Here is a 23692-nt window from a genome sequence, read left to right on the forward strand (position 1 = left end):
CCCTGAAATTGTGTATTTTTTTCATGCTTGTGTCAATAATTCCTGGTCAAATATATACACTGAACAGAGTCAAATCATAATAAGGAAAAGCTAAGCTAATACAAAATACTCATAAATTCCCAATGGATGTTCTCTGAGTTCTGAGAGGTAATGTTGTAGTGTAAACTGTTGTGTAAAATTAGTAAACTGTTGAGTGACTCAGCGGTAGCTAAATGTGTCAGCCAATCAGGGAGCTCAGACATGGACTCTAGGGGTCACCTGTGTCAGTGCTGGGGTTGGGCAGCTGAGGAAACTTTTTGCTGGGGTTTAGTGGTGACAGTTTGGTCTGCTGGCACATGGCAGGCTTTTATCAAACTGGGTCCTAAAGGTACTTTGACCTCTCCCCTTCTCCTTCCGTGGTATTTTGTGTATACCAGTTGTTCGATAGGTATTTTTAAGAAATGAGTGAATAGAGAGCATTTTGTCAGAGTAATATGCAGAGTTTGAGGTATGTAACAAACCTGATGCAGGGGACTGATTTATTCATTTAAAAATCAAGAATGTTCAAGACTAATTATCGGGGAACTCGAGTTGGACAAGAGACTGGTTTCCATGGCAGCGCAGACAAGGAAGTGGGTCCTGGGAGAGTTAAAACAGTTTGTGCTCCTCTGAGGCTTCAGAGTATCGACACATATCATTCTCCCAGACTTGTTCCTTGGAAACACTGGGGAGAGCTCTCGTTTTCTGTAGTAATTGGTGTATGGATTTTTAAGGCAGCAGCAATACAATAATGCCTCTATACACACAGTAGGTGAGGCACCTGAGAAGTAGGCATTTTCTTCATGTATGTTCTCTTTTTAGGGAACTGACATGTATTTTAAGCATTCTTGTTCACCAGGCTAATTCTCAGAAATCAAAGGGAATGCGTTCAAAGCAATGGTGTTCACGGAGAGTCTTGGAACCTCCATGTCTCATTTATTCTAAAGTCTGTCCCCTGCACATTCTATGAATCAGTACTGATTCCTGACTTAGTCACATCAAAAGATCACTGCACACAAACCTACCAACCCAGTGCCCTAAACTGGTAGAGATGTGCCAGAAGCAAATGTGGGAACCATGGAGATTTGATGGTGTGATAATGGTGTAAGGCATGAACATCTGAACAGGATCACATACTACTGAAATACTGGTGCTTGGAATGGATAGCTATGTATGATGCTGTGATTCAATGACGCACTAAATATATAGGAAATATATATATAGAAAAATATGTTTTATTTATTACATAGTAATATTTTAAAGTCAAGAGATAGCAGAACATTTAACACAATCTATGAGAGCCTCATTCACAAGTCATAGGTCATAAATCAAATAGTCCTAAAGGAGCCAAGAAAACATTGTTCTCAATGGACTCACCCAATTTTGCTCAAATATGAGTTGGCCCACATGGCAGGACAGCTTAGATCCCTGCCCAATAAAATGGTTGTTCTTAGATTCAGGTCACTGATGATTTCTTCTATGAAGCCTTTTCTGATCCCGGTTTCCCCACCTGGTAGGATCAAATTTGGAGTTCTTCAAGAAATAATTTAAAATGGATTTGTTTACACTCTGCCTCCTCCCAGTCTAGCCTGTTCAGTTCAGTTCAGTTCAGTCCCTCAGTCGTGTCTGACTCTTGCGACCCCATGGTCTGCAGCATGCCAGGCTTCCCTGTCCATTACCAACTCCTGGAGCTTGCACAAACTAATGTCCATAGAACCAGTGATGCCATCCAACCATCTCACCCTCTGTCGTCCCCTTCTTCTCCTGCCTTCAATCTTTCCCAGCATCAGGGTCTTTGCCAATGAGTCAGTTCTTCTCATCAGGTGACCCAAGTACTGGAGTTTCGGCTTCACCATCAGTCCTTCCACTTAATATTCAGGACTGATTTCCTTTAGGATGGACTGGTTGGATCTCCTTGCAGTCCGAGGGACTCTCAAGTGTCTTCTCCAACACCACAGTTCAAAAGCGTCAATTCTTCGGTGCTCAACCTTCTTTATAGTCCAACTCTCATATCCACATATGACTACTGAAAGAACCATAGCTTTGACTAGATGGACCTTTGTTGAACGGCAAAGTAATGTCTCTGCTTTTCAATATGCTGTCTAGGCTGGTCATAACGTTTCTTCCAAGGAGCAAGCATCTTTTAATTTCATGGCTGCAATCACCATCTGCAGTGATTTGGGAGCCCCCCAAAATAAAGTCTAACACTGTTTCCATTGTTTCTCCATCTATTTGCCATGAAATGATGGGACCAGATGCCATGATCTTAGTTTTCTAAATGCTGAGCTTTAAGCCAACTTTTTCACTCTCCTCTTTCACTTTCATCAGGAGGCTCTTTAGTTCTTCTTCACTTTCTGCCATAAGGCTGGTGTCATCTGCATATCTGAGGTTATTGATATTTCTCCTGGCAATCTTGATTCCAGCTTGTGCTTCATCCAGCCCAGAGTTTCTCATGATGTACTCTGCATATAAGTTAAGTAAGCAGGGTGACAATATACAGCCTTGACGTACTCCTTTTCCTATTTGGAACCAGTCTGTTGTTCCATGTCCAGTTCTAACTGTTGCTTCCTGACCTGCATACAGGTTTCTCAAGAGGCAGGCCAGATGTCTGGTATTCTGATCTCTTAAAGAATTTTCCAGTTTGTTGTGATCCACACAGTCAAAGGCTTTGGCATAGTCAATAAAACAGAAATAGATATTTTTTTGGAACTCTTTTGCTTTTTCAGTGATCCAGTGGATGTTGGCAATTTGATCTCTGGTTCCTCTGCCTTTTCTAGCCTGTAATCCCTGGTAAAAGTTATTTTTTAAAAAGTGATGGGGGGAGTCACATCCCACCCTTCTCATTAACCCTCAGGTAGCTAGAGAGCTGGACTTATAAGATAAAGGGCTTTCCTGGTGGCTTAAATGATAGAGAATCTGCCTGCAATGCAGGAGACCTGGACTCGATCCCTGGATTGGGAAGATCCCCTGCAGAAGGAAATTGTTACCCACTCCAGTATTCTTGCCTGGGTTTGCGAAAAAAATGATTTAAAGAACAAATGAATAAATGAATGAAAGCTAGAAGTGAGGCTGCTCTAGAGTAACATTGAACAAAAATATCAGCAATACAAATACAAATATTTGCTTTCTAGTTGTCCTGGCAGGTTCTTTCCAACCACAGGACAAAAGTGAGTGTGGTGCAGTCTGTGTCAGGATACAGACATGGCAGCAGCAGCCAGCAGAGTGATGGCAAGATGCAAAAAAATAAGGAGCTGTCTTCAGAAAACTATTAACAACCAAGACCCAGGAGATGACAAACAGATCATCAGAAAATATCGTCTGAGTCCACCACACATAAGCACATTAGAATCAGACAGAATTAAAATTTGGTCAGAAGATGACAACTTTCTTACAATGAATGCATAATTGAGAGAAGGACCTAACCCCTTCCTCTGCCTGGTGACCTGGATCCAAAGGCCTGAATTAAGAGTAACTAAGGGTATGGATCGGAGAAGGCAATGGCACCCCACTCCAGTACTCTTGCCTGGAAAATCTCATGGACAGAGGAACCTGGTGGGCTGCAGTCCATGGGGTCGATAAGAGTCAGACACGACTGAGAGACTTCACTTTTACTTTTCAGTTTCATGCATTGGAGAAGGAAATGGCAACCCACTCCAGTGTTCTTGCCTGGAGAATCCCAGGGACGGGGGAGCCTGGTGGGCTGCCATCTATGGGGTCAACAGAGTCAAACGCTACTGAAGCAACTTAGCAGCAGCAGCAGCAGCAAGAGTATCAATGACATGATAAATTTAATCATAGACAATAGGACTATGTTAATAACAGTAAAATGTTTGTAAACGTGATGCAGGTTTTCTATACATACGTGTACCATGCAAATATTTGGGTCATAGACATCTCTCTAGAATATTTGAGATCAGATCAGATCAGTCGCTCAGTCATGTCCGACTCTTTGCAACCCCATGAATCACAGAACGCCAGGCCTCCCTGTCCATCACCAACTCCCGGAGTTCACTCAGACTCACATCCATCGAGTCAGTGATGCCATCCAGCCATCTCATCCTCTGTTGTCCCCTTCTCCTCTTGCCCCTAATCCCTCCCAGCATCAGAGTCTTTTCCAATGAGTCAACTCTTCGCATGAGGTGGCCAAAGTACTGGAGTTTCAGCTTTAGCATTATTCCTTCAAAGAAATCCCAGGGCTGATCTCCTTCAAAATGGACTGGTTGAATCAGCTTGTAGTCCAAGGGACTCTCAAGAGTCTTCTCCAACACCACAGTTCAAAAGCACCAATTCTTTTGTGCTCAGCCTTCTTCACAGTCCAACTCTCACAACCATACATGACCACAGGAAAGACCATAGCCTTGACTAGACGGACCTTTGTTGGCAAAGTAATGTCTCTGGTTTTGAATATGCTATCTAGGTTGGTCGTAACTTTCCTTCCAAGGAGTAAGCGTCTTTTAATTTCATGGCTGCAGTCACCATCTGCAGTGATTTTGGAGCCCAGAAAAATAAAGTCTGACACTGTTTCCACTGTTTCCCCATCTATTTGCCATGAAGTGATGGGACCGGATGCCATGATCTTAGTTTTCTGAATGTTGAGCTTTAAGCCAGCTTTTTCACTCTCCACTTTCACTTTCATCAAGAGGCTTTTTAGTTCCTCTTCACTTTCTGCCATAAGGGTGGTGTCATCTGCATATCTGAGGTTATTGATATTTCTCCCGGCAATCTTGATTCCAGCTTGTGTTTCTTCCAGTCCAGCATTTCTCATGATGTACTCTGCATAGAAATTAAATAAACAGGGTGACAATATACAGCCTTGATGTACTCCTTTTCCTGTTTGGAACCAGTCTGTGGTTCCATGTCCAGCTCTAACTGTGGCTTCCTGACCTGCATACAAATTTCTCAAGAGGCAGGTCATCTGGTATTCCCATCTCTTTCAGAATTTTCCACAGTTTATTGTGATCCACACAGTCAAAGGCTTTGGCATAGTCAATAAAGCAGAAATAGATGCTTTTCTGGAACTCTCTTGCTTTTTCCATGATCCAGTGGATGTTGGCAATTTGATCTCTGGTTCCTCTGCCTTTTCTAAAACCAGCTTGAACATCTGGAAGTTCATGGTTCACGTATTGCTGAAGCCTGGCTTGGAGAATTTTGAGCATTACTTTACTAGCATGTGAGATGAGTGCAATTGTGTGGCAGTTTGAGCATTCTTTGGCATTGCCTTTCTTTGGGATTGGAATGAAAACTGACCTTTTCTGGTCCTGTGGCCACTGCTGAGTTTTCCAAATTTGCTGGCATATTGAGTGCAGGACGTTCACAGCATCATCTTTCAGGATTTGGAATAGCTCAACTGGAATTCCATCACCTCCACTAGCTTTGTTCGTAGTGATGCTTTCTAAGGCCCACTCTCTTCACATTCCAGGATGTCCGGCTCTAGGTGAATGATCACACCATCGTGATTATCTGGGTCATGAAGATCTTTTTTGTACAGTTCTTCTGTGTATTCTTGCCATCTCTTCTTAATATCTTCTGCTTCTGTTAGGTCCATACCATTTCTGTCCTTTATCGAGCCCATCTTTGCATGAAATGTTCCTTTGGTATCTCTGATTTTCTTGAAGAGATCCCTAGTCTTTCCCATTCTGTTGTTTTCCTCTATTTCTTTGCATTGATCGCTGAAGAAGGCTTTCTTATCTCTTCTTGCTATTCTTTGGAACTCTGCATTCAGATGTTTATATCTTTCCTTTTCTCCTTTGCTTTTTGCTTCTCTTCTTTTCACAGCTATTTATAAAGCCTCCCAGACAGCCATTTTGCTTTTTTGCATTTCTTTTCCATGGGGATGGTCTTGATCCCTGTCTCCTGTACAATGTCATGAACCTCATTCCATAGTTCATCAGGCACTCTATCTATCAGATCTAGGCCCTTACATCTTTTTGTCACTTCCACTGTATAATCATAAGGGATTTGATTTAGGTCATACCTGAATGGTCTTGTGGTTTTCCCTACTTTCTTCAATTTAAGTCTGAATTTGGCAATAAGGAGTTCATGATCTGAACCACAGTCAGATCCCAGTCTTGTTTTTGCTGACTGTATAGAGCTTCTCCATCTCTGGCTGCAAAGAATATAATCAATCTGATTTCAGTGTTGACCATCTGGTGATGTCCATGTATAGAGTCTTGTGTTGTTGAAAGACGGTGTTTGTTATGACCAGTGCATTTTCTTGGCAAAACTCTATTAGTCTTTGCCCTGCTTCATTCCGTATTCCAAGGCCAAATTTGCCTGTTACTCCAGGTGTTTCTTGACTTCCTACTTTTGCATTCCAGTCCCCTATAATGAAAAGGACATCTTTTTTGGGTGTTAGCTCTAAAAGGTCTTGTAGGTCTTCATAGAACCATTCAACTTCAGCTTCTTCAGGATTACTGGTTGGGGCATAGACTTGGATTACTCTGATATTGAATGGGTGCCTTGGAAATGAACAGAGATCATTCTGTCGTTTTTGAGATTGCATCCAAGTACTGCATTTCAGACTCTTCTGTTGACCGTGATGGCCACTCCATTTCTTCTGAGGGATTCCTGCCCGCAGTAGTAGATATAATGGTCATCTGAGTTAAATTCACCCATTCCAGTCCATTTCAGTTCACCGATTCCTAGAATGTAGACATTCACTCATGCCATCTCTTGTTTGACCACTTCCAATTTGCCTTAATTTGCGGACCTGACATTCCAGGTTCCTATTGTAATATTGCTCTTTACAGCATCGGACCTTGCTTCTATCACCAGTCACATCCACAGCTGGGTATCCTTTTTGCTTTGGCTCCATCCCTTCATTCTTTCTGGAGTTATTTCTCCACTGATCTCCAGTAGTATATTGGGCACCTACTGACCTGGGGAGTTCCTCTTTCAGTAGCCTATTATTTTGCCTTTTCATACTGTTCATGGGGTTCTCAAGGCAAGAATACTGAAGTGGTTTGCCATTCCCTTCTCCAGTGGACCACATTCTGTCAGATCTCTCCACCATGACCCACCCGTCTTGGGTTGCCCCACGGGCATGGCTTAGTTTCGTTGAGTTAGACAAGGCTGTGGTCCTAGTGTGATTAGATTGACTAGTTTTCTGTGAGTATGGTTTCAGTGTGTTTGCCCTCTGATGCCCTCTTGCAATACCTACCGTCTTTCTTGGGTTTCTCTTACCTTGGATGTGGGGTATCTCTTCATGGCTGCTCCAGCAAAGTGCAGCCATTGCTCCTTACCTTGGACGAGCGGTATCTTCTCACCACCGCCCTTCCTGACCTTCAACGTGGGATAGCTCCTCTAGGCCCTCCTGTACCTGTGCAGCCACGGCTCCTAGAATATTTAGATCAAGTTTGTTTTTTTTTTTTTTCTTGTAATCTTCTTTTCCATTAGGCCATTTAAAACTAAAAACAAGTTAATCCTGCCTCCCCCACCCCCCAAAAAGAAATATATAGTTCAAATGGATTTAGATTTTCTCCCAAGTGTGTCTGGCTGGACCTCCAGATTTCTCGAAGTGTAGCATTACTCTGCTGTAGTCACTGTAGTCCAGAGTTGTGCAGGCATCAACTGTAAAGGTCTGTGCACTTGGACACTTGGCCTTGCATCATGGAATATGGTGCAAATATAGAGCAAACAACACCAGGCTGGTTATGGATAACCAGCATGCCCACAGTAACTTACAATGGAATGTAGCTTCCAAGGGGGCTAAATTCCAGTTTTCTTCAGCAGCTCAATCTATCTATTAATATGTCAACAAGTTACTTGTTAACTAGATCGATGAAAAGAGATTGATGGAAATAGGCTCAGAACAAGGTACTCCTGTTAGTTTGATTATTTAATATCAGGTTTTACAAAGGTGGCACTGTGTAATGTGAAAGAGTGCTGGCTTCTGTTTATGAAGGAAGTATGTACAGTGGATAGAGTCGAGTATGGGATGTGGAACCCGTCAGCCTGGATGCAAAGCTTAGATCCTCCACTTAATATGTATGTAACCTTGCCTGGTGTACCCCCAAACTTCATGCAACAGGAGTCTATGTGTCAGAAATTTGGACAGGACATAGCAGGCCATGTTGTCTCTCCTCACACATTCTGAACTGTCAGCTGGACGACTTGAAGACTTGCCTTGGCGTCATCTTCAGATGACTCACGCCCTCACAGTTGATGCCGTCACCTGACACCTGAGCTAAGTTGCTTGCTGGAACACCTACACATAACCTCTCCTTGTGGCCTGGGTTCCTCACGACATGGTGGCTGGTCCATGCATAAATGTCCCCAAAGCAAGAGCCAGGCAGAAACTGCATGCTTTTTTTTTTAACCTAACTTTTTAAAATAAAATAGCCTGGGAGGGCACACAACATCATTTCCACCATACTCTGTTGGCTGGAGAAGCCACAACTCTACCCAGGTTCAAGGGACAGAGAAATCAACTGTGCTTCTTGATAGGAGTGACAAAGAGAACATGTGGAAATGAAAATATTTCTATGGCCATTTTTGGAAAATACAGGTTGTCTTACCTGACTTTTCATTGACTTACCTTCCCTATCTGTAAATCTAACAACTAGGGCAGTAACAGTTCCAGTATGTGTGGAATTAATAAGTTAACATTCAAATGCAACCTCATTTCTACCTTCTTGTCCATATATCACTAGGTGAAACATAAATAGATGATATAGATGATACATGCTCAATACTTTGTCCTGAAAGGACTCATTTTTTCCTTATAATTCCCTATTCCCTACTTACCCAGCAGGAGAGGGAAAGGGGACCGGGAAGAGTGAGAAAAAGAAGCCGAAGATGGAGAAAACTGAAGGAAAATCCAAGATGAGATACATGGCTTAAAGAATAATAAAAGTCAAGTGGGGAAAAGGTATAATTACTATTTGGATATCTTGGGATCTCAATCTACCTTCATTTTTCAACATTTTTGGTAACAAAAGAAAAAGCCAGGTCTTTGTTTAGCAATGGTTTCTCGGTATTTTTAGGACCATGGTTTAATGAGGTAATTAAAAAAAAAAATAGCACTCCGTACTGTTTCAAGGTGCCTCATGAACATCAAGAGTGCACCCAGAGAAAGAACTCTTGCTCAGTCTGGACAGTGTGATATCAGTTCAGTTCAGTTCAGTTGCTCAGTCGTGTCTGACTCTTTGCGAGCCCATAAACTGCAGCATGCTAGGCCTCCCTGTCCATCACCAACTCCTGGAGTTCACTCAGACTCACATCCATCGAGTCGGTGATGCCATCCAGCCATCTCATCCTCTGTCATCCCCTTCTCCTCCTGCCCCCAATCCCTCCCAGCATCAGAGTCCTTTCCAATGAGTCAAATCTTCACATGAGGTGGCCAAAGTATTGGAGTTTCAGCTTCAGCATCAGTCCTTTCAAAGAACACCCAGGACATATCTCCTTTAGAATGGACTGGTTGGATCTCCCTGCAATCCAAGGGACTCTCAAGAGTCTTCTCCAACACCACAGTTCCAAAGCATCAATTCTTCAGCACTCAGCTTTCTTCACAGTCCAACTCTCACATCCATACATGACTACTGGAAAAACCGTAGCCTTGATTAGATGGACCTTTGTTAGCAAAATAATGTCTCTGCTTTTCAATATGCTTATCTAGGTTGGTCATAACTTTCCTTCCAAGGAGTAAGTGTCTTTTAATTTCATGGCTGCAGTCATCATCTACAGTGATTTTGGAGCCCAAAAAAATAAAGTCTGACACTGTTTCCACTGTTTCCCCATCTATTTCCCATGAAGTGATGGGACTAGATGCCATGATCTTCATTTTCTGAATGTTGAGCTTTAAGCCAACATTTTCACTCTCCACTTTCACTTTCATCAAGAGGCTTTTTAGTTCCTCTTCACTTTCTGCCATAAGGGTGGTGTCATCTGCATATCTGAGGTTATTGATATTTCTCCCGGCAATCTTGATTCCAGCTTGTTCTTCTTCCAGCCCAGTGTTTCTCATGATGTACTCTGCATAGAAGTTAAATAAGCAGGGTGACAATATACAGCCTTGACATACTCCTTTTCCTATTTGGAACCAGTCTGTTGTTTCATGTCCAGCTCTAACTGTTGCTTCCTGACCTGCATATAGGCTTCTCAAGAAGTAGGTCAGGTGGTCTGGTATTCCCATCTCTTTCAGAATTTTCCACAGTTTATTGTGATCCACACAGTCAAAGGCTTTGGCGTAGTCAATAAAGGACAGTGTGGTATATCCTTACAATAATCTTCAAATAGTGCTGAAAATCTTCACCTCTCAAGTGGTATAGGATCAAATACTACAAATAAATGTGCTTCATTATGGTTACAGCATCTAATAACTAATTAGTTATTCCTAGAAGTGGGCCAATAAAATGTGTGGTTCTAAAGTGATAAATACATGTATTTCCTGTTATTCTGTGTATTCATTCATTCATGCATCTATAGAAACCTGGGTATCCACTAATGTCAGCTCTGCTTTGTACAGTATATCTTATGGGTGAACAAAATGGAAATGCCATTCCTCATGGAATTTATAAGTATTTTTGTTCACGCTTTATAAACCTAATCTTTATTTCCTAATAAAATGTTGGGATAATAAGCTGAATATCTGCCCCCAAACATCAAAGTTTAACAAGTAATTTGAGATAAAAGAGAATAAACCCTCTTCAAGCTAAGTATTTTACTTCCTAAATTCTAGACAACATGGAAACTATTAACAGATGTTCATCCTCTCTTCTCTTTATCAAGCCATATTCTCAATTTTTCATTATATTAATGATCACTAGTAATGTAAATTGAATAAATACCAATAAATCTGGCTTTGAGAAAGTGTTATATTTATTTAGACACCTGGGCAAGTTTAACACATACAGAAAACACAACGCAAAAGTTTATAAATTCTGTATTCAAATTATATATTTCTGTGATTTTTAAGTGCAAAGCTTTCCTGTAAGACCTCAAATTCTTGAGGTTCACCATTACATCGTAGAGCTCGGCATACAATAGTTACTAAATTAAAACTTTGAAATAAGCAACTGAATGAAAAAAAGTAAATAAATCAATAAAGGAATAAAATAATATTGTAAATCAACTCAGAGTTCAGTCATTTTAACCTATAAAGATTGCAATCAAATTTTTCTTTAATGGATTTAGAAACAATTTTTTAAGTGTGCATTTTGTAAAAACCTTATGTAGAAAAGCTTAACTGATAAGATTTAGCTGAATCTGAATTTAAAAGCATGTAAAACTCATCTACTTCTGTTATTAGTTCCTCCTTCCTTCTTACCCTTTTATTATATTGCCAACTCCAGCTTTCGTGCCCTTATTTAATATCTTCTACTAGTAGTTGTTCAACTCCAGTGGTGGTAGCATTATTTCTCCTGGACATATACCCACCAATAATTATCATTCCCCCTTTGTTTCATTTGCATGTTATAATACTATTGATTAATATTCAGCCAGTCAGAGTTGTGAGGTGGAACCACAGTTAAACATAAAAACATTTTCAGTGTCAGCAGAATATCATTATTTAAAATTAAAAAACTTAAACTTCATTGCACATCTGAAGGTCACGGACTTTCAGGAATAGTCAGTGAATTGGTAAATTCATTACTGGAAAATGATAATGTAAAATATCATGACTGATGTAACAATGTTTTGAAGATTCATTGGCATAACTATACAATTTGATTTCTCAGTATCTACTCTAGTCATGGCATATAAAACAATGAGAACTGTCATATAGGAATTGAAAGTATATGCATTTGAAAATAAAACTGTACATTACACAATGAAAGCATAAAGTAACAAACACATCCCCAATTAAGTGCCATTAAATAAGTTTAAAAGAAATCCTACAACTTTTGTAGGACTCCTCTATATTCAACATTTATAATATCCATTTGGATCTTGAAGGAAATGTGTTTGAAAGATACACTATCTCAGGCATCAGAATTGTACTTATGTTAAATCAAACAACAAATAAACAAAAACCTCAAAATGATTACTGCTCATGCCTCCAGTAGAACATGTATCAAAGTTCCAAGTTAACCATTTGAGGATTAGATTTCAGTATTAGTGTTAAGATATCAAAAAGAATTATAACCACCCTTTCAAAGGCACCTTCATCGAAGAAAAATATTCGTAGACACTTTGTCCTCCTGTCAAAGGATAATTTTGTGATTTTAAGCAAGTCTATTATATTGAAGTGTCTAAAGTTTCAAATTACTGTTCCAGAATTAGGACAAGAACACTTAAAATTGCTCTCAGTTCATCATTTTGGCTTTTTGAAGAACACCTATGACATACCATTAATCATTAGGGATCAATATGGATACCAAGCTTTCATGAGAAATATGTTTGTTGACCTTAATAAATCTTCTAGTGTATAAATATAGAAATATTTGTACAGGCAATTTTCTGCTGAATTACATTTCCTCTGTGCACATTTCCATCCTGCAATATATTTTTTTAACAACTTATACTAAAGGTTTGATGGGATAGCAATTTTCCTAAAGAGACATTTTTAATTGCTTCACAATGGTTATTTTTATATCTAGTTACTTAATCATCATTATCATCATCATGATTAATCTGCATTTGTATGTTTTGAAAACTTTTTACTGTTATAAATAAGGTTGCGACAGATTAAGTTTTTTGATTAGGATAAATTTTCATGAGATGATTTACTAGATTTGCAGGTTTGAAAATACTTAAGGCTGTTGATATATTCCACATATTTTTGAAGCAGCCAAAGAAAATTTTCTGTTAGAAATCAGCAAATAAACTGAGTCATACATCTAATTTAAAATGATAGACAGAGCTTAATTTGCCAGTGGGTAATATTGGCAAAAGGTACATACTGACAGGTCTGTATTAGATTTGACATATATTTATTTAGTCATGGGGAGTGTTATGTAGTTCTTGACTGCTCACAGAAGCAGGTTTAGGTTTTCACATAGCTAAGAATACCTGACCTGCATCTTGAGAAACCTATATGCAGGTCAGGAAGCAATAGTTAGAGCTGGACATGGAACAACAGACTGGTTCCAAATAGGAAAAGGAGTACGTCAAGGCTGTATATTGTCACCCTGCTTATTTAACTTCTATGCAGAGTATATCATGAGAAACGCTGGGCTAGAAGAAGCACGAGCTGGAATTAAGATTGCTGGGAGAAATATCAGTAACCTCAGATATGTAGATGACACCACCCTTAGGGCAGAAAGTGAAGAGGGACTAAAGAGCCTCTTGATGAAAGTGAAAGAGAGGAGTGAAAAAGTTGGCTTAAAACTCAACATTCAGAAAACTAAGATCATGGCATCTGGTCCCATCACCTCATGGGAAATAGATGGGGAAACAGTGTCAGACTTTATTTTTGGGGGCTCCAAAATCACTGCAGACGGAGATTGAAGCCATGAAATTAAAAGACGCTTACTCCTTGGAGGGAAAGTTATGACCAACCTAGATAGCATATTGAAAAGCAGAGACATTACTTTGCCAACAAAGGTCCGTCTTGTCAAGGCTATGGTTTTTCCAGTAGTCATGTATGGATGTGAGAGCTGGACTGTAAAGAAAGCTGAGCACCAAAGAATTGATGCTTTTGAACTGTTGTGTTGGAGAAGACTCTTGAGAGTCTCTTGGACTGCAAGGAGATCCAATCAGTCCATTCTGAAGGAGATCAGCCCTGGGTGTTCTTTGGAAGGACTGATGCTAAAGCTGAAACTCCAATATGTTGGCCACCTCATGCGAAGAGTTGACTCATTGGAAAGGTCTCTGATGCTGGGAGGGATTGGGGGCAGGAGGAGAAGGGGACAACAGAGGATGAGATGGCTGGATGGCATCACCGACTTGATGGATGTGAGTTTGGGTGAATTCTGGGAGTTGGTGATGGACAGGGAAGCCTAGCATGCTGCAGTTCACAGGGTTGCAAAGAGTCGGACACGACTGAGCAACTGAACTGAACTGAAGGTATGTGCTTTGTCACTCAGTTGTGTCCAGCTCTTTGTGACCCCATGGACTGTAGCCTGCCAGACTCCTCTGTCCATGGGGATTCTCCAGACAAGAATACTGGAGTGGATTACCATGCCCTCCTCCAGGGGATTTTCCCAACCCAAGGATCGAACCCAGGTATCCTCCATTGCAGGCGGATTCTGGTATACTAGTAACAAATAATGACTTTCTGTGGGTGCTCCAAACACTGCATTCCTTGCTCCTCATCTATTTTAACTCTTCACTTCTCTGTGTTTTGAATGTTTTCTGTTTGTGCCACCATTCTGAACCTCTTGCAAATAGGATTCTAACCTTCTAAATGTCTTCTCTCTACTTGAGCCCCAGGACTTGAGAAAAGGAAAAGAGAAGGGAATACTGGAGGACGTTTCCTAGAATGCTGGGTGAAGCCTTAGGACTAGATCCTTCCCAAGGCATTGTGGATGGGGGTCTGGGAAAGAGAGAAACAAAATCATATAGCCTCTGATGAATCAGTGTTTAACACAAACCCATCTGCATCAAGAAAGAAAACTACTAACAGCCAAGGAGGATGTTAGTGTCATGGGAAGCATGTTTTTGGTTTTATTTTTCTACAACATATCCAGTTTAGTTCGGTCACTCCATAATGTCCGACTCTTTGCGACCCCATGAATCACAGCATGCCAGGCCTCCCTGTCCATCACCGACTCTCAGAGTCAACTCAGACTCATGTCCATCAAGTCGGTGATGCCAGCCAGCCATCTCATCCTTTGTCATCCCCATCTCCTCCTGCCCCCAATCCCTCCCAGCATCAGAGTCTTTTCCAATGAGTCAACTCTTTGCATGAGGTGGCCAAAGTACTGGAGTTTCAGCTTCAGCATCAGCCCTTCCAATGAACACCCAGGACAGATCTCCTTTAGAATGGACTGGTTGGATCTCCCTGCAGTCCAAGGGACTCTCAAGAGTCTTCTCCAACACCACAGTTCAAAAGCACCAATTCTTCAGTGCTCAGCTTTCTTCACAGTCCAACTCTCACATCCATACATGACCACTGGAAAAACCATAGCCTTGACTAGACGAACCTTTGTTGTCAAAGTAATGTCTCTGCTTTTGTATATGCTATCTAGGTTGGTTATAACTTTCCTTCCAAGGAGTAATGTCTTTTAATTTCATAGCTGCAATTTCCACCTGCAGTGATTTTGGAGCCCAAAAAAATAAAGTCTGACACTGTTTCCACTGTTTCCCCATCTATTTGCCATGAAGTGATGGGACCAGATGCCATGATCTTAGTTTTCTGAATGTTGAGCTTTAAGCCAACATTTTCGCTCTCCTCTAAAACTTTCATCAAGAGGCTCTTTAGTTCTTCTTCACTTTCTGCCATAAGGCTGGTGTCATCTGTGTATCTGAGGTTATTGATATTTCTCCTGGCAATCTTGATTCCAGCTTGTGCTTCTTCTACCCCAGCATTTCCCATGATGTACTCTGCATAGAAGTTAAATAAGCAGGGTGACAATATACAGCCTTGACGTACTCCTTTTCCTATTTGGAACCAGTCTGTTGTTCCATGTCCAGTTCTAACTGTTGCTCCCTGACCTGCATATAGGTTTCTCAGGAGGCAAGTAAGGTGGTCTGGTATTCCCATCTCCTGAAGAATTTTCCACAGTTTCCTGTGATCCACACAATCAAATGCTGTGGCGCAGTCAATAAAGCAGAAGTAGATGTTTTCCTGGAACTCTCTCGCTTTTTCAGTGATCCAATGGATGTTGGCAATTTGATCTCTGGTTCCTCTGCCTTTACTAAATCCAGCTTGAACATCAGGAAGTTCATGGTTCATGTACTGTTGAAGCTTGGCTTGAGGAATTTTGAGCATTACTTTGCTAGCATGCGAGATGAATGCAATTGTGCGGTAGTTTGAGCATTCTTTGGCGTTGCCCTTTCTTTGGGATTGGAATGAAAACTGACTTTTATATATAAGTAGTACTTTTAGATAATTCAAATGATGTAAAAATACAAACATAATTTTAAATGATTTAATTAAGTACATGTGCATATTTATCTTCTAGAAAATACAAGACGACTCACTGGAAGAAAATCTACGTTTAGCTCAAGAGTATCAGAGATTACAGAATATATTCTTAACAGTAAAGGACAATTATTTCAGCCGGTTTGAAAGACAACTATCATTTGATGGTTCAATTAGAGATAAGAAACAGGTAGGTTTTACTCATTTTTCTATTATAATGATTTACTTGACATATGTACCACAAAAAGTAACAGTAGACAGTCAGTCATGAGGTCGCCAGTCTTAGGGTGGTTCTTTATATGCCACCAAATGGCACATTTTCTTTTTTAAAGTTTTGTTGTATATTTTATCAACATTTTGAAGTTGAAGTTTGAAACGCTATTTGAGAAATGAAAAAGCATACTTATATTCTACTATTTTAGACTAATTTACTTTTAAATATTATGGCCTGAAGTACCAAATATTTATAGTTCATAAATTTAAGTATATTATCATACACTTCAAATTTCAATTCTCTCTGTAGGTAACTTTTCATGATATACCTCTAATTCTCCCTCATGTTTATGAGCTCCATATTTTGATTTCTATTTTCTTATTAAATATGAGGCTTAATTAGGAACTTGAAGAAATAGTTGACATCGCAGGTTATTGGAAATCATCAGAAATTCTAATACATTTTGTAAAACCTTCCATAATACTAAAAACAAAAAAGTAAAACATGCAATATGCCACAAATCCAAAAGTAAAGAGAAAGCTCTGTTCTTTATTAAAGTGTCAAGATACAGCTGCTTCCTCTATATTCTTCTCCAATTTCTCTTCACAAGAAGTTATTTTCCTTTGAGTCTTTGTGTATTCCCAGAATTTATATTTCAGAAACTAGAGGCATGATTAATTTCTAACATTTCACCTACCTATAAAAACCAGTAGGGGGGCTCCTCTGGTGGCGCAGTGGTAAAGAATCCGCCTGCTAATGCAGGAGATGCAAGAGACAAAGGTTTGATCCCTGGGTCGGGAAGACCCTCTGGAGAAGGAAATGGCAACCCACTCCAGTATTCTTGCCTGGAGAATTCCCATGGACAGAGATGCCTGGTGGGCTACAGTCCATATGGGGTCACAAAGAGTCAGACATGACTGAGAGACCAACACACACACACACACACACAACTGTGAGTGACTATTAACATTACATTCATCTGCTATGCTGTTTATAAACACGCTTTATTTCCTATCCATCTACTCTCATTTGAGTTAAAGCTTCCAAATATATTGGGAGAGAGGGTGTGTCTTCTTCTGTTAAAAATTTGTATTGAAGTATTATTAAGATGAAGGTAGATCAAGAAACAAATGTGTTTGGGAAAGAATTGAGAACACAATTATATGCTAAAATCTTCCTCAACTCATTGTGCCGGATTCATAGAAAGAATATCTGTCTATCCATGGAGCGTTTGTCCAGTCGCTTCATGCGTTAGACATTGTTATTTAAACATGTTTTGTTGCTGATGATTGATGAGTATAAAAAAGATATCGAGGTTAGTACTGTATTTCCTTTTCTAGCCAGAAGGAAAACAAAAATAAATCCTGTGTATGTTTTTACCAGTTTGTGTAGAATCCTTTGGTAGCAAATGACAAATAAATTAGATACCTGCATGAATAGCGAAGAACATGCATTTAAGAGAGATCCCTTACATAGTATTTACATAGTAAGAACCAACTTGTCTTGATGTCATTTTTGGAATTAAAGCACATCAATTCAGGATCCAAGGAGTGAGACTCTTGGATGACAGACAGTGGGGCATGCTAGGAGACTGGGTTTATGTTTCTGATGATCCCTCAAACGAATCACTTTTAGCACACCTGTTTCAGGGAAACTTTCAGAGATTTATTTGTACTTCCAATCATTTTTCATTTCCATCCTTCAGCGATGGAGGTCATTAAGTGCAGGCTGCCCTTGTCGGTGTCATGTAGGATCAATTTGCTGCAATGGACAGAGAGGCCTTATTGATGCTGTTAAATCTGTCAGTGAGAAATCGTATGTCATTAGCGTCTAATGCACTGCTTACAGGATGGAATTTGGCCATCAAAACTGAGAAAACCCTTTAATATTTTGGTCCATTTTCTTGATATTGAAGCATTTCCCTTGACCAGTTTAGTTTTGGGTACACAAAAGCACTGCTCAATCTGTGATTCCCTTGTTGAATTTCCTGTTAGATAAAATGGAATTCTTTGTGTCTTTCTCCTGCTTTTGAATAATTTCATTGCTTCTGAACATACATTCCTTTTGGCAGAGTAAATAATTATATTTTAATTATCATACTTCTTAGGGAATATTTTTTATACACAGATGATTATACACTGTTCAACTTCTCAGTACTTTTAGAACAAGAGTAGCAACGAAAGCTTAATGGAAGAGTAAAAAAATTAAATATTAAAAAATATGAAATATGACCCCATCCTTAACAACATTTTATATGCAGTTGACTCAAATTTCGTAATATTATAGTTTTACTTTTGGTGATAGAATTATGTCTGCTTGTTTTGCATGTTTCTTGATACTTTCCTGTATGTTTAAAATTTGCAGTGATGGATATTTTATGCTTTAAAAATCAGAAACAAACAAAAACAATTATGAAAAATTCTTATTAGCCCCATTCATAGGTAATTATAGAATAGAATCTATTCTAAAACTTCTCAGATCTCAAAATTTAAAATAACACTAAGGAGGAATGGAGGGGAAATCATTGAAAAACAGCTTGTATTTCTGTGTTGAAAGCTTTCAAATATATTTTTCATATTTTCTTTTTCTAAACAAAAGCCATGGATATGTTGATCAAATCACTGTGGGTTTGTTTCAATTGCTATCTTGAGCTCTTCAGGCCTGCAAAGAAAAGTAAGCTAAGCAAGCATGCAAACGTTGATGGTTTTGTTGGCTGAAAATAAGATCTCTTCCAAAACTGATGTATAATATACTTCAATTCTTTTATAAATGACTTATAAAGCTTAAACTTTGGACTTCTCTGCTTCTCAGTGCTTTAATACGAAGGGAATACAAATTATTATAGAATCAGTCAATTCTTAACAAGCACTTATGTGAACCAGGAGTATGTGCCATACAATTTTCAAACATTCTCTCTGAAATACCCCCCAGTCATCCTGGAAAGTTTTCTGTTATTATGATTTTCATCATCTCCTATGTAAGTAAGGAACTGAGTTTTGAATGTGTTGCATGGTCACTCGAGTAGAGGAAGACTGACTGAGGTGGGAATCAAACTCAGAATTTTCCTACATCTAACCGTTTCATAGCTCTACTATAGCATTGCTAAACAAAACCCAATATGTTGGGTTAAAAGCATGTAAAAACCATATAACTTATGGATTATGTCTCTAGTATCCAACTGAAACATTATTTGATTCACTAATTATTTTTGTAATTTCATCTCATTGAAGCTACTTTTTCAGTGATGATTTTCTGGTGGGGAAAGGACTACCTACTTAATTAGAAGCTATTTAATTTTCATTAGGATTATAGATATGTTTCATGACTCTTAAACTGTAAAACTAGGAGTGCCTTTAGAAATATACACATCTCTTTAGAAGATTGTTTCGATAATGAGGAATCTTAGGGAAAGAGTGACTCAGGGGTTTAACATATATAAAGTTAATTAAAGAAAATTTGGTCCAGGACACGGTTGCCTTAACTTAGGTTCAAGTATCATCTCCAAGAGACTATGGATGAACGTCTGCTGTGATATTTTCCCAAGGTTTTAGTGGACCAATAGCTGAGAAATAATGAGTAACTGCTATGGATGTGCTCAGTTTGGAGCATCATCTTAATGTGACCTGAGCTTGTGAAGGAATCACATAGGCACATGAATCAGAAGACTACTCTGTGTTCTAAGGGACACTTCTGGGTCTCATGGAATGCAAACATTTCATCATTCATTTAATTATTTAGAATAAATGATTAATCATCTCTTGTACTGACAAATATATAATCAAGGGCACAGGATTATGCTACCTCATTTCAGCTTCCAGGCTGACTGCTGTGATCTCAGAATCCAAGAGATTCTTTCCTAGAAACGACCATAGATTCAAAGCCCAACAACATCCTCTCTTCACTTAACCAATGGACAGATCATGAACTTTTGCTATTTAATCTGAATCGCCTCAACCTCAATGGATGGTTTCCATCATAAAATCTCAAAAATATTGTATCATTCAGGTATCTTATTAGCATGTTTTTGCTTCCCTCTTTTAGTTTTGAAATGTGAGTTTCCTCTAAAATTCACTTTACATTGATTTGGTGAGGAGTCAAAGTCAGTGCCAGCAATGAAAAAAAAAAGGATTTTCCTAAAGAAAATGTGAAAGCTGTTTTAGTTCTCATTTTTATAAGTATTTCATATTGCTTGTTATCTTGCATGTATTAAAAATAGGCTTCAGGTGGTGATTTGTATGTGCTAGTTTCAATGTGGATAGAAATTCATTTCTTCACCAGGAAAAGCATAATTTTTAGATAGCTTTTGCCTATGACAGCTATGTAATCTCCTCCTCCTTCTCTTGGAACACAGGTAGAAAAGCCTGTGCATGTGCACACACACACACACACACACACACTCTAAAGGCGTTACCACACTTCATAGACTGATGAGCTTGCATTAAATTCCTACTATCCCTTCTCTGAAGACCTCTCAGGAGACCTCTGATGAATGAATCTCTGTGATTCCTGAGACTGAAAACTGTTGATCAGTTTTGCTTTATCCTAATGAATCTCCCTTCTGCTGTCCAGACTCCATGAGAGAAACACCAAAAACTAAGTATATATTTGTGAATAATACTTTAGAAAAGTCAGCTTGGCTTAAATCGAACCAATTCTTCAGTCTAGTGCCATTTTTGAGTGAATTGTAGACTTATGTATCTTTTATGCAATTTTGAGAAGATGATGTTCTGGTCATCTTTACTGTATAGAATTACTTGACAGTAAACTGCATTTAAATGATAGCAACACCTTAAAAGTGATATACAATAGGTCCCCTCTATATGAATGAATTCCATCCTGAGAGTGTTTGTAAGTCCAATTTGTTTATAAGTCTAATTATATTAGACTAGGTACCCAGCTAACACACTTGACTGGTACTGTACTGTAATACATTTATAATACTTTCCACACAAATAATATATAAAAACAAACAAACACAAAAAATAACAAAACATTTTTTAAGTTTATGTTATGCAAGAGTATGCTTGCATTGCGGGATACCTGGGTTCGATCTCTGGGTTGGGAAGATCCTCTGGAGAAGGAAATGGCAACCCATTCCAGTATTCTTGCCTGGAAAATCTCATGGACAGAGGAGCCTGGTAGGCTACAGTCCATTGGGTCGCAAAGAGTCGGACACGACTGAGCAACTTCACTTTGACTTTGACTTTAGAGTACAAAGGCTGGCATACAGGGACTGGCAGTGAGCAAACAGGCAAGAAGAGTTACTGACTGGAAGAGAGAGAGGAGGTGAGAGATGGTACAACTGAAGGATTGTCAGCAGTAGGAAATGGAGGGCAAGCTGCAGTTTCACTCATGTCTGATGCTGATGGCACAGGTTCTGGTTCCTTGCTGGATTAAATTGTATATACCCTCTTGAAAAATGATCCAGTGGTGTCTGGGTGGTACTGTACCATCTACATCACCATTACTTTTATGCTTGCTTCTGGACATCCAAGGTTTGAAGTGAAGATATTGTGCTACTGTACTCTATACAGCACTGTACACTAAAGTACATAAAAGCACCACCACTTGTAGAGGATGCACATATGTGGCAGTGTCTGCCAGGCACGTGACCTAACTTATGCGATTGAACATATGAAAGCACATTCACATCTTTGAAAATTAGCAGCTTGAAGCTTTGTATGTAGGGGACTTACTGTGTTGAGTGTGATGTGGTCCCTGATATATCAAAGACACTCTAGGTGTGTGTATATATATATATAAAATTCCTCCACTTGGAACACCGTCAGGTCTTGGCACACCATCAACAGTGGGGGCCTATCAAGAATAAATCAGGTGGCTTAGAAAATCACAAAGGTTTGAGAAACAACCAGGAACCTATGGCAAGTTGAACAATAAATTTCAATTACACATGATTCCTGCTTCAAGACTAGGAGAGGTAATATATATATAAGGTTTTGCTTAATACACAGGGAAGAAATATGGAGAGTCAGGCACAGTGAAGAAGTAAAATAATATCTTCCAGATCAAAGGACAAAGTAAACCCTTAGAAGAGAACCAAATTCTTGATAAAGAATTCAAAATAATGGTCATAATGATGCGGGAGAAGAATGGATGAACACAGTGAGAACTTCAACAAAAAGAAAACATAAGAAAGTACTGAAGACAAGTCACGGAGCTGTAGATACAATCAATGAAACAGTACACTAGAGGGGTTCACAGCAGACCAGAAGAAGCAGCAGAAAGGCTCAGGAACTGAAAGATAATGAATCTCACCCAGACAGAGCAGCAAAATGAAGAGAGTTTTAACAAAGTGAAGATAGTTTAAGGGACCTATGGGATAACATCAAATTATTCACCACCACAAAGTTTCCAGAAGAGAAAAGAGAGAAAGGAGCAGAAAATACATATGAAGACTTTTCTAACCTGTGGAAGGAAGCAGTTATCCAGGTTCAAGCAGCCCAGAGAGGTCAAAGTAAGACGAACCCAAAGAGACACACAAATATTAGAGAATTTTAAAAGCAATGAAAGAAAATAACCATTGTTATCCGCAAAGAGAACCTAATTCCAACAGCAGATTTTTTCAATAGAAACTTTGTAGGTCAAAAGGGAGTGAAACAATATTTCCAAAGGACTGAAAGGAAAATGATTCCCACCCAAGAATACACTACCCAACAAAAGCTGAGTGATTTCATCACCAGTAAATCAGCCTTACCAAAAATGTTAGAAGACACTTGCTTAAGCTAAAAATAAATGGTACTAATTAATAACAAGAAAACATATAAAAGTAAAAATCTCACTGTTAAAACTAAATATATAGTAAAGGTAATGAATTAATCATTAATAAAGCCAGTATAAGGGCTTTCCAGGTGGTGCAATGATAAAGAATCCACCTGCCAATACAGGAGAGGTAGGAGATTCAGGTTTTATCCTTGAGTTGGGAAGATCCCCCTGGAATAGGAAATGGCAACTCACTCCAGTATTCTTGCCTGGGAGATCCCATGGATATAGGAGCTTGGTGGACTACGGTCCATGGAGTCACAAAGAGTCAGACTAGTAACCAAGCACACATGCAAAGCTAGCATAAATGTTTAAAGATAAAAGTAGTGAAATTAACTAAAACTACAGCAATTAGTTAAGGGATATATAAAATAAAAAAGATAAAATATGTCATCAAAAATCTAAAATGGGGTAGAGTAAAAATGTAGTGTTTTGGCACGAATTCAATTTTAACTTATCAGCTGTGCTATATACATAAAATGTTATATGTGAACTCATATTTTGGGTATTGAGCTTATCTACCGTGGTAGATACCCAAAAGATAATGAGAAAAGAATCCAAAAAAATATTATAGAAAGTCATCAATCACCAGGAAAGAAAGGAGCAGAAGAAAAGTGGAACAGAAGGAAACTACAAAACAGCCAGAAAACAATTAATAAAATGACAAAGAGGACTTTAGCACCACATTTATATCAGTGGATAGTGTGCTCATG

The 23692-nt window shown here is 39.0% G+C and overlaps 1 protein-coding gene across 1 annotated transcript in view; it reads left to right on the top strand.

Moving 5' to 3' along the window:
- Positions 1–23692, top strand: part of CCDC178 (coiled-coil domain containing 178) — a 384374-nt gene that overhangs the window by 239631 nt on the left and 121051 nt on the right. Inside the window, exon 18 of the mRNA XM_027525955.1 lies at positions 16026–16175. Coding sequence (XP_027381756.1) covers positions 16026–16175 — 150 coding nt within the window. The remainder of the gene's footprint in view (positions 1–16025; positions 16176–23692) is intronic.

This window comes from Bos indicus x Bos taurus, chromosome 24, assembly GCF_003369695.1.
Source record: "Bos indicus x Bos taurus breed Angus x Brahman F1 hybrid chromosome 24, Bos_hybrid_MaternalHap_v2.0, whole genome shotgun sequence".
NCBI lineage: Eukaryota > Metazoa > Chordata > Mammalia > Artiodactyla > Bovidae > Bos > Bos indicus x Bos taurus.